The sequence below is a fragment of the Mauremys reevesii genome, linkage group 8, assembly GCF_016161935.1.
Source record: "Mauremys reevesii isolate NIE-2019 linkage group 8, ASM1616193v1, whole genome shotgun sequence".
NCBI lineage: Eukaryota > Metazoa > Chordata > Testudines > Geoemydidae > Mauremys > Mauremys reevesii.
In genome coordinates this window covers 76,963,019-76,975,502 of record NC_052630.1, presented here as the reverse complement: position 1 = coordinate 76,975,502, position 12,484 = coordinate 76,963,019, and the positions used below count along the sequence as shown (strand labels likewise).

Genomic DNA, 12,484 nt, shown 5'->3' with positions numbered 1-12,484 from the left:
TTGCAAGTGTTACACTGTTGACTCATATTTAGCTTGTGATCCACTATGACCCCCAGATCCCTTTCCACAATACTCCTTCCGAGGTAGTCACTTCCCATTATATATGTGTGCAACTGCTTGTTCCTTCCTAAGTGGAGTACTTTGCATTTGTCCTTATTGAACTTCATGCTACTTACTTCAGACCATTTCTCCAGTTTGTCCAGATCATTTTGAATTATAATCCTATCCTTCAAAGCACTGACAACCCCTTGCAGCTTAGTATCATCTGCAAACTTTTTAAGTGTACTCTCTATGCCATAATCTAAATCACTGATGAAGATATTGAACAGAACCGGACAGAGATCCCTGCAGGACCCCACTCATTATGCCCTTCCAGCTTGACTGTGAACAACTAATAACTACTCTCTGGGAACAAATTTTCCAACCAATCTGAACTTCATACTGATTTAATCCTAATATTAACATTGCCTTGTCCTCGTATTAATTTTAAGAAATGCTGAAAGACTAAACATCATATCATCATTCATTTGGTTAATTACATATGAGAAATTGTTAAAACTGCTCAAAATCAAAAAGTATAAATAATTCTTAGAATTCTAATTATTTACAGACGGAGCTGGTGAATTTAGTCATTTCTAAAGTACTAACTCCGATTCCATAAATATTAGTATCATGCTTATGCTAGTTTGAAAGGGAGTTTTAAATATTATCAAGTTCACTAAGAAACATTAAATAAACTGGTTAACGTTGGGTGTAGACGAAAACAAAAACACATACTCACTGTTAAGCCAGTTTCTTCCCCCTTGAACCTAAGTGGCAATAATAAACTGTGCTTATTCATCACAACAGCTGCTGTATACTGCTAAACAGCCAAAGTGCACACAACTACTCATTCATCTTACACTTCAAATAATACAAATCAAGGAATCAAAATATAAGTGGATTTCTCTTATTCAAAGAACGACTATTTAAATTAGAGTATTGTCCGATTCTCAGCAAAACACAATTCATACCCAGATCTAGGATGACTGCTACAAACTGAATAACAAGTAACATTACTCTACCTAAAGAATACGTACTCATGTCAACAATCTGGAAATCTTATATTAAAGTCTATCCAAAGTCACTGATCAGTGCCTTTTCTTGGCAGGCAACAGGAGCGGATTTACCATGAAACAAACCGAGGTGGCACAGGGCCCCCAGTAATGGGGGGGGGGGGGCGCGATGGGGCAAAATGCAGGACAAATATCTGACAACCAGCCCGAGTCCCAGCTGGTGGCACAGCAAGGCTCAGGCAGGCAGGCTGCCTGCATGCTGTGGCCAGTGGCCCCATGCCACTCCCAGAAGTGGCTGGCTGCTGGCACATCTCTGCGTGCCCCTGCTGGGGAAGAGGGACGCAGCTCAAGGGGCGCGCAGAGACGTGCTAACAGCAGGGCTAAGGTAGCTCCCTGTCCGCTCTACCACCCTCCCTCCATGACACTTTGCTCCTGGAAGTAGCCAGCATGTCCCTGTGGCCCCGGGGGTGTGTGTCTCTCTGCACGCAGCTCCCACTGTCCAGGAACTGTGGCCAACGGGAGCTGTGGGGGTGGCACCTGCAGGCAGCACCACACGGAGACCTCTTTGCCTCTCCAACCTAGGAGCCGCTGCTGGAGGGGTGTGTGCGCCGGTCACTTCGGGGTCCACGCCACCTGAGGTAAGCGCTGCTCCCCTCCTGCACCCTAAACCCCTGCCCCAGCCCAGAGCCCGCACCCAAACTTCCTCCCAGAGCCCACATCCCTCCCCCCTCTTCCCACACCCCAAACCACTGCCCCAGCCCAGAGCCCACACCCAGCACCCAAACTTCTTCCCTGCACCCCAAACCCCACCCCAATCAAGGTACCTCACTTTATTTTCATTTACTTCCCATTACTTATAATATAGGAGGAGGATGAAGAAAAAAAAATGAAAAACAGGGGGAGATGAGAGAATGTTCTTTTTCTTGGCTGGGTCCCAAGGGGGAGCTCCCGAAAATGAAGCTGTGCATAGGGCCCCACTAATTTTAAGTCCGCCACTGGCAGGCAGCTGTCATCTCAGAACCTAATCAAATCCTGCACAGAAAGTATTGCTGTATCTATGGTAAAATTCCATGAATTAGAAAGAAGTGAAGGAAACTATACTGAATGTGGCAGCGCCCAGCAAAGACAGGAGGCATATTCCTATGGCCTCTGAATAATACAAGTGTGAAAGTGCTGATGTAAGTAGTACACACACAAATGGAACAGCAAACATTCAGAAGTTTTTAATGTTAAGGGGAGCAGCATGTTCGGACAAAGAAGCGCATGAAAAAGGATGCTCTCTCTCTCCCCACCCCTTTTTTTTTTTTTTAAATGGGGAAAAGGCATTCCTTCAAAGATACTTCATGTGATTTTACATCTTTTTAAATTCATTTTTGGAACTACCTAGCTTAGTAGCATCCATCTGAGAAACAGCTTATATGTAAAACATCATATTTCTGTGCAATTTTAATTATCCACCCGAAGTGTTACATACTTGGCCAATAACCTGAAGTACTTTTCTATAACTAGGATATGCCTACAAGAGAAAATTGTACTGGCTTAATTAAAAATGTGATTTAACCAATTTATAGTTAAATTGGTGGAAAATAATAGGAACACTTATTTTGGTATAAAACTGTCTTATGATTTTAAATTGATAAATCTATTTATGCTAAATCAAAATAAGCAGCTCTTAAACTGAAGTAAACGTCCACACAGAGGTTTGCACCAGTCTAAATCAGTTTTTAAAAAAAATCAATTTAAGCTAAACCAGTCAAAATTTTCAGTTTCATGCCTTTGAAAAACAACGACAGTACTGTATTTCTACCATAGACTACAAAGAAAACTGCCTTATGTTCAATTTAATTTAGCTCTTTCAAAACACAAAGTTAATACTGGTTACACTACCTTGAGACACCAGGCAGCAAAAATCTTAGAAAGATGCCCTCTCCTAAGAGCACTACTACTTATGCTTATTGTTGAAGACAAGGAATTCTTTTCTTCTTTAAAAACCAACAATGGGGAGGGGGAAAGGTTTGAGTTCCACAGAGTCCACATACTCTTGTTGTGCCATAATCAATAGCAACTCCCATCTGGCTATTGCATCAGAGGTCCAAGTATTTTCACTGAATCCAACTAATTGTGAAAATAATTTCTTCATGAAACTGTAATGGGAATTATTTAGCCACTCCATACTTTTTTCCCCCCATTTTAAAAACTCAAACAGCTTTTGCAAGTCTGTAAGTAAGCCTGTCAGTGCTCAAAATTAAAAACCTACGGGTCAGTAACTGTATAATTAATACTGTCCATCACTTTAGCATTTTTTCAAAGTGTGCGTTTTCTAGGGATGATTTTGAGGAACCTGAAGCAAAAATGCATGCGCATTAGTACGTTCGGTTTATACATACAGCTATATGCACAAATCTTCTTGATGATAAAATGCAGTCATCCCTTAAATTCAAGAAATATCCATAAATAAATTCAGAATGCAGTTATTTCAAAATGGAAAATATTACTACCATTGTTCATTATCCTGTTATTTCAACTGCTGACGCTAGCACTCTGACACATGTTCCAGTCAAGTGTTACATTGCTAGAGAAGACATGTAGGATGCTCAAAGTCATCATCATCTTCTCTTCTGACTACCCAGGTCAGCTAAATGGAAACAGCAGAGACAGGTTTCAAGATAACACTGCAAGAAAACATTTCTAACTCAAAAACTTTATAAGTACTTTGTATTGTTTTGTAGATAGCATGTAGCACTACAAAATCTAAAGATTTATAGATATTGCATATTCTGCAGAAAATTCAGAAAGTAGGAGAGGGAAAGGTGTTGCACTGAAATCAGAGGAAAAGCACTGAAATGCAGAGTTTTTATATTAAAATGTATGAAAGTCATACAAGGAGTATACAGACACAGTATTCTGGTTTTCCTTTAGTTATTTCCATTACAAGAAAAAAAAATTAATGAAATTAGTGACCAATTTATTTTTGCATCCCTTCTCTTATACATGTTTATTTGAGAAACAGAATGTCACTTTTTGACGCAAGACAAACATCCAGTTTTAAAAGCTTTACTGGGATGGCTGTGGAAGTAATACATAAATTAATATTCTGAAGGTGATTGCAAATTCTGGTTATAATTCATGAATATTTCTATACCACATCACTTTACTATCTTATTGACAGGTTTGCAACAACAGCTCTGATTATAAGTCAGTGTAATAGGATTGTCACACTGTACTGCTCCTCCATGCACTCTGCTTAAACTCTTCTCCAGTAAAGGAATTGCTGAATTCTCTCTGCATCTAAGTGATCCGTTAGCAGCTTTTCAAGATTTATTTTCTCTGTCTAATCACTCCACTCCTGCAGTCTTCAAAATCAGCTGCATCATGTAATCCTGGTAGTGAAGAATTTTATGCAGAAGGGTTAAATTAAATTGTGGAAGTCTTGAAGCATCTTACTCATCTTAGTGTAGTAAGATTCTTCTGTTTAAAATTATTTCACATCTTGAAACAAACAAGTAATTTAGAACCTACTTTTAATGGAAAAAATATTATGAAGAATTCCTGATATAAAGCTACATACAGCTATAATACCATCATGGAGTTTGAGAAACAATTCAAGGGTTGCTCTCGTGGTTTAGGTCCTCATTAAGCTACCCAAGATAAAATGGTTGCCTTGGTTGGGTGCATATGGTTTCTAATATGCTTCTAACTACTAAATTCCATGACGCAGCCTTCATAATTAAATTAACTGCTAGAAAATCAGAATATCACTTTTCAATACCGCAAGTGAGATTTTGCTTAAAGTGTTATTTTTGTGCAACACCAGTGGGAACTTATTTGGGCACATTTTTATTAATGGCATGTCTTATCAGCTTACAGTCCACAGAGCCACAATGCATGCCTTTTCAATGGGCCTAAAATACATATAAGGCATTGAAAGAAAGAAAACTTATTTTGGGATTTTGAACAATTGGCACAATGGCAAAGGGGCTTCAACTTCAAAAAAAAATCTGAGCCCACAGATACAATTTTAACACCTGATCTACTAACTTTTCCTTAACTATTGTAAGTCATCTGCATATTGTGAAGCATGTGCCCAGAAGACAGTGATGATGCCACCATGTTCATAGCACAGGCTTCTCAGACTCTACAATGGGCCACAGACTTGCCAGCTTCAGTAACAATGACATACGTTTTGCTGACCTCCCGGCTTCATGCAAACGGGACAAATGTTGGAACAGACTTAGCACCACACCCAGGTGGGGACGCCACTCTCCGCCACCATGACCACGCACCCAGCTGGGCACGGGGTGCGGCAAGCCCCACTACGCCGCCGTGCCTAGAGGTGGCACCAGAGTGGGCAGAACCCACCACGCTCATTTCCACACCCAGGGACATCGGGCCTGCCAGACATCACCAGAGTGACCCCGGCTGCCCTGCAGCTTCTGCATCCTCCTATCCCAGTCTCCCTCCGGGCGCCCCAGCGGGCAGCAGCACCGCCGGCGGGGCCCTGGCACCACCGGATCGGGGCTTTACCTCTCCTCCCCGCGCCCCAGCTTCCTCTCGGCTCTGCCGCCCTGCAATCCCGCGCCCCTGAGGCGACGCCGGGCTCCCCCAGCTCCTCAGCGCCTGGCAATGGCGGCGGCCCCGCTCCCCCTCCCAGCTCCTCGCTCACTGGCTGCGCCGCTTCATGTGACCGAACAAAACCCTCCTCAGCGCAGCCCTTTGTGTCCGGCCCGGCCAGGGCAGCGGGGAAGCCGCCCGCCTGCCCGCGCGGAGCTCCGGGGGAGCCCGCTGAGCCCGGCCGCAGCGCCGCCTCCCCCGCTTCGCCTCCGCTGCCCACCACCTACCCTGCGAGGGCGGCCGGGGCCGAGTCCCTTTGCCGCACCAGCTCGGCGACGGCGGCGGCCATGTTCCCCGATGCGGCAGGATGGAGGGGACGCCCCCGAGCCGCTAGGGCAGCCGGTTCGCCCCCGCTCGGGTGTCCCCCCGCCGCCCGCGCGTTCCGCCCTTTCCCCGCGCGCCCCCTCCAGCAGAGACCCACCCTCCCCTCCCCCACTGTCAGCGCCGGAAAAAAAAATCCATAACGGGAAACTCACGGGCTCGCCAGGGTGTGCGTCACACCGCGGTTACGTCCCACGCTCAGCGTCATGACGTCACCGCGCAACTTCCCCCTACGGTCACACACATCGCCCTCTCCCCTCCTTTGGTGAAGAAACACGCAGGCGTGTAGCTTTCCCGCCCCAGCCGCCCAGAAGCAGCGGGCGCCGGGCGCCTGAGGTGTCAGTGGAACGCGCACAAGTGCCCCGGCTCGCAGTGGGTGGTTGAGCAACATGTGACTCTAGGGGCTGGAGACTGGGGTGCCGCACTCCCCCTGCACGTTGCCAAGACCCAGCCAGTTCTCACGCACAGGGAATTGCTATTTGCGTTACTGTAGCGGCCAAAGGCTCCAGCTCTGATCAGGGCCCCTAGGCACTGTACACGCACCTCATAAGAGACAGTCCCTCCTCTGGAGGTCCCAGTCCTACTGACTTAGAGGGGCAGAGCCCTGTGTCTATGTAGATCCTCCCTGAAGTCAAAATGCAGAACCAGTTGCAGGACTGGGGCTTAAACAGACAAGGCATGTGGGGGGGATTAGCAGTAGTAGCTACGCTTCACTGGTAGGGAACCAAGGCACATCGCTCAAGAGTATGTAGGTTGTCCTGCACGTCAACTGACTCTGGATATCTCACCTGTCACATAGCCAGGTCAGCCAATGGCCCACAAGGCAGAGCGAGATCTTGCCCTGGGGAAAGTGCCATGAGCTGGGAGGTAGGAGAATGAGTTGTGGTCTCTCCTATAACGGCTGCTGTTTATATTTCTCTGCATGTCAGAACAGCTGTTGTGGAGTAAGACCTCATACCTTACCCTAAAAGGCAGCTCCATGTCATTCCACACTGAAGTGAGCTGAGTGGTTGCACCAGGGCCCAGCTAGGAACAGAATCTGAGATTCTAACAGGACAGCCCCAAGTCTTACCCCTGTGTTACGTAGCCTTTCAGTTCTACGGAGTTGGCTACCCTGTCTGTAACCACTCAGCCTCTCTCTGCTCCCAGAGCCAGGAATAGAACCCAGGCATCCTGATTGGGACTCTGGAACTTGGGGTACAGACTTCAGTAGCACCCCCGACTTAGAACGCATGGCTTCCAACACATGCAGGTTTTCGATAGCTGTCAGCACCCCCACTAGAAAAATAGTTGCAGTCCTCTGCCAGAACCCTCCGCTGTAGCTCCCTTTCGTGGCTGGTCCACATAGAGGATCAATTACTCCTTTTGCTCAAGTAGTACTGTAGACATCTGTGCTGAAGATCCAGGTTCAAGGCCAGCCGATGCCCCATGTGGAGTGACAGAAATTTGTTTCCTTTTTTAAAAAACAAAACAAGGCGTCCTTAATTCACCCAAGGAAAAAGCAACCTTAGCAACAGACTTTATAGTTTAAAAACACTGTAATCCCTCATCGATGGTGTGACAAACAGCAAACCTCGACGGCATGCATCACATGTTCAGTCGTTTGCATCATGCACTGGCAACAGTCGAAGGTTGAAGAGGCACCTGCAGGGCTGAATTAATCGTTTGTAAGCCCTGTGGCCCCTGCCTTGCTCTGCTCCAAAGTCCTGTCCCGGCTGGGCCTCTTCCTCCCTGAGGCCCACCCACTGCTCGCACAGGTAGGAGCAGTCGGAGAGGAGCACCCACCGCCAAAACCAAAAGTCAGTGCCTGTGGTGCTGCTGCTGCAGCAGCCCCTGGCTTGCAGTGGATTCCATTAGATACAGGGTTTACAGTTTGCTTCAATGACTTTCAGACCCCCCCTCCAAAAAAAATGTTCCAACACCCCTGCATGTTCCCCCTGCCCTATTAAAATAAAGCTGCCCCAGCCCTACACACAGCAAGAGAGGCATGGGCCAGGTCTGGAGAGTTGCGGCCCACAGGATAGGACTTGAGGCAGAGTTCACCCTAGGCATAGTTTGACTTCTATATTTGGAGTAAGGGGAGGAACTCCAGCCAGACTAAGTGGGGTGTGTGTGTGTAAATTCCACACTGCCCCAGGCTTGCGGTAGGGGAGGGGGCAACCCCACGGTAGGGTTACCAACTTTGGTTAGACAAATTCCTGGAGGTTTCATCACATGACATTATCTTTAATTAAAGATTAATCTTTAATTCCTGGAGGGTGGGCAACCCTACCCCACAGGCTGGGCAGCCCTTTCAAGAGTACTTCCTATACAGGGCTAGCGTCCCTTGGGAGCCGGAGTTACCTGCACTCTATCACCCCATGGCATCCTCTCACTTATACAGGTGAAAACTAGTTACATCAGCCATATAGGTTGAGGCAGCAAGATTGGAACGACAGTTACCCACGTGGCTGAGGTCCTCAGCAGTTTGTTTCCTGCTTGAGTGATTTTTTTGTGTCCTTCATTTTGGCTCTTTCAAGGGTGATCATATGACCCCTTTTGGCCAGGACAGAATCATAGAATATTGTGTTGGAAGGGACCTCAGGAGGTCATCCAGTCCAACCCTCTGCTCAAAGCAGGACCAATCCCCAACTAAATCATCCCAGCCAGGGCTTTGTCAAGCCTGACCTTAAAAACCTCTAAGGAAGGAGATTCCACCACCTCCCTCGGTAACCCATTCCAGTGCTTCACCATCCTCCTAGTGAAAAAGTTTTTCCTAAACCCAACCTAAACCTGCAGTCACTTGAGGCATCCACCCCCACTGCAACTTGAGACCATTACTCCTTGTTCTGTCATCTGGTACCACGGAGAACAATCTAGATCCATCCTCTTTGGAACCCCCTTTTAGGTAGTTGAAAGCAGCTATCAAATCCCCCCTCATTCTTCTCTTCTGCAGACTAAACAATCCCAGTTCCCTCAGCCTCTCCTCACTAGTCATGTGCTCCAGCCCCCTAATCATTTTTGTTGCCCTCCGCTGGACTCTTTCCAATTTTTCCACATCCTTCTTGTAGTGTGGGGCCTAAAACTGGACACAGTACTCAGATGAGGCCTTACCAATGTCGAATAGAGGGAATGATCACGCCCCTCGATCTGCTGGTAATGCTGCTACTTATACAGCCCAAAATGCCATTAGCCTTCTTGGCAACATGGGCACACTGTTCACTCATATCCAGCTTCTCGTCCACTGTAACCCCTAGGTCCTTTTCTGCAAAACTGCTGCTTAGCCACTCGGTCCCTAGTCTGTAGCAGTGCATGGGATTCTTTCGTCCTAAGTACTTGTCCTTGTTGAACCTCATCAGATTTCTTTTGGCCCAATCCTCTAATTTGTCTAGGTCCCTCTGAATCCTACCCCTACCCTCCATCGTATCTACCACTCCTCCCAGTTTATTGTCATCTGCAAACTTGCTGAGGGTGCAATCCACGCCATCCTCTAGATCATTAATGAAGATAATGGACAAAACCGGCCCCACAACCAACCCTTGGGGCACTCTGCTTGATACCAGCTGCCAACTAGACATGGAGCCATTGATCACTACCCGTTGAGCCCGATGATCTAGCCAGCTTTCTATCCACCTTATAGTCCATTCATCCAGCCCATGCTTCTTTAACTTACTAGCAAGAATACTGTGGGAGACTGTATCAAAAGCTTTGTTAAAGTCAGGGAATAACCCATCCACTGCTTTCCCCTCATCCACAGAGCCAATTATCTCATCATCAAAGGCAATTAGGTTAGTCAGTGAATCCATGCTGACTGTTCCTGATCACTTTCCTCTCCTCAAAGTGCTTCAAAATTGATTCCTTGAGGACCTGCTCTATGATTTTTTCAGGGACTGAGGTGAGGCTGACTGGCCTGTAGTTCCCCTGATCCTCCTCCTTCCCTTTTTAAAAGATGGGCACTACCATTAGTCTTTTTCCAGTCTTCCAGGACCTCCCCCGATTGCCATGAGTTTTCAAAGATAATGGCCAATGGCTGTGCAATCACATCAGCCAACTCCTTTAGCACCCTTGGATGCAGTGCATTGGGCCCCATGGGCTTGTGCTCGTCCAGCTTTTCTAAATAGTCCTGAACCACTTCTTTCTCCACAGAGGGTTGGTCACCTCCTCCCCATACTGTGCTGCCCAGTGCAGTAGTCTGGGAGCTGACCTTGTTCATGAAGACAGAGGCAAAAAAAGCATTGAGTACATTAGCTTTTTCCACATCCTCTCTCACTAGGTTGCCTCCCTCATTCAGTAAGGGGCCCCCACACTTTCCCTGACCTTCTTGTTGCTAACATACCTATAGAAACCCTTCTTGTTACTCTTAACATCCCTTGCTAGCTGCAACTCCAATTGTGATTTGGCCTTCCTGATTTCACTCCTGCATGCCTGAGCAATATTTTTATACTCCTCCCTGGTCATTTGTCCAAGCTTCTACTTCTTGTAAGCTTCGTTTTTGTGTTTAAGATCAGCAAGGATTTCACTTCATCCGTTGGCAATAGCAAACGGGACAACTACCCACTTTTGTCAAAAAAGTGGGGTGCGGAGGAACGTGTGGGGAGCAAGCAGAGATGCCAGCCTCATGCGGGGGGAGAGTTCCAGTACGCAGGAGGCCGTCAGGGTCCGAGCAACCAGCGACAAGCTCATGGGAGGGGACAGGTCTGGCAAGTGGCTGAGGCCAACGCCTCGGAGGGGAGGAAGACGGCACTCGGGCCAGCCCTGCACTGGGTCCCATTTTCCCTTTGGGAAGTATGGTCACCCTAGCTTTTTGTGAGAGCTGCCAAGTTTTGTACAGCTCCATGGGCAGTGGCATTGGACCAATTTGTATCATGGGGTTGCTGAAAGCCATTGAGCAAAACTGTAAACTCTGTATATAATGATAACTACTTTAAGCCAGGGGGTGTTGCTGCACCCCCAGCACCCCTAATTCCAGCACACCTGTCCATGGATGACAATTTAGGCAAATTATTGAATGAGCTAAATTGCATATAATAAACTCCAGCTTCAGCAAATACTATGTTTACTTAGTGCTTGTGTAGCCCTAGTGAATTAACTCTGGGTTCATTTATAGGGTGGAAGCAGGTAAGCATAGCTCTGCCAGCCTGCCTCAGCCCATCTCTGCGCAGAACTTCCTCTAAAAGGAGGACAGACAGTTCAGTCTGTAGCCCACCAAGCTCCCGACCTGCTAGGGGGAGGGGGATTTGTGAAATAGGCACTGGAACTGAGACTCAAACTCATTTCATATGGGGGCAAGTTTTAATCTCTACTGAGTTAGGCTGAATTCAAACTGGAGGCCCGCAGTCACCTGAGGCACCCAGCCCCCTGCTAAGTTTTGGAAGTTTTGGGTACTTACATAAAACAGCTCTTCCACTAGCTGCACACACAAGTAACAAACATTTCAAATAATTCCTATAATGTGTGTTCCAGCCTGTTCTTAGAGGGACAGCTCCAACTAACCAAAATATAGCCACTAAAAATACAACACAAATATTAACACAACAGCCACATTCATCTCTAAATATATTATTTTGCAATATAAAATCATTTCAACAACTATTTGAAGGTCATCACATTTGCTCACACATATCACCCCCAGGATCAGTTGGCAGGTCTGATCCCATAACTTTCAGCTGTATAACAGAAACCCCTATAGCTCTAGATACAGAAGCAACACCTGGGTAAAAGAAAGTTATACTTCAGGAAAATCAGCCTATTGAGGGAAAACACAACACACTTTATCACTGCTGCACAGTTATTTGTGAATTAGCACTAGAATGTTTGGTATTAATATTTCTGGGCTCTCGGTGTTGCCAACTCTCACAATTTTATCACAAGTATCATGGTATTTGGTGTTTTTCTTAAAGCCTCAGCTCATGGCCAACAGTTATTACATGAGAGTCTCATCTTTTTAAATAAGTTACTAGCCTTCATGTTTGTAAAAGAAAAGCCTTGAAAATGTAGTCTAAGTACTGTATACCTTACAGAAAAAAAGGAAGCAAATAAAAAGAATGCACTCTTGTTGGATTGTTGATTTGGTAAATCTCATGATTTTAGATCTCTTAATTTTAACATGATTTTGAAATGTTTCAGTTTGGCATTACTGTACTCCTGGCTTTGGGAAGAGAGTAGAGATTAAATCAATAGAAATGCCCATTTTTAAGTCATGTGCAGAGACTGAACTTGGAATATCAAAGAATAAGCCACAACAACTTAAGCTAAAGGACGAAGCTCAAAGACAATAGCAGACCCAGAAAGCTCTCTCTGTGGTCTACCCACTAGAGAGGAAAAAAGATCCACTGTGTTAGCATGAGTTAGACAAGCATATAGTTGGAACTAGTTCATCAAAAGGCAATCTAGTAAATGATTGAGATGTGGGCCTGTCATATTAGAAATCTGGGTTCCCATGTCTAGAGGTGCTGTCATAGGTTTCACCCCCACTCTGGACTTTAGAGCACAGATATGAGGACCTGCATGTGAACCCC

The 12,484-nt window shown here is 46.1% G+C and overlaps 1 protein-coding gene across 20 annotated transcripts in view; it reads right to left on the bottom strand.

Annotated features, from left to right (window-relative positions):
* The window catches only part of ZNF644 (zinc finger protein 644), a 121,543-nt gene extending 115,307 nt beyond the window's left edge, over positions 1-6,236 (bottom strand). For 11 of the 20 annotated variants that reach the window (XR_005583298.1, XR_005583297.1, XR_005583299.1 and 8 more), the window contains exons 1-2: positions 5,894-6,031; positions 3,554-3,690 (exon numbers count right to left, since the gene is read on the bottom strand). Coding sequence is in view for 2 of the 20 variants with exons in the window: in XM_039483184.1 (XP_039339118.1) it covers positions 5,894-5,955 (62 nt within the window). In the remaining 18 variants the exon portion in view is untranslated. The other 9 variants (XM_039483169.1, XM_039483168.1, XM_039483170.1 and 6 more) reach the window with 9 other exon arrangements.
* Positions 6,237-12,484: the final 6,248 nt, after the last annotated feature.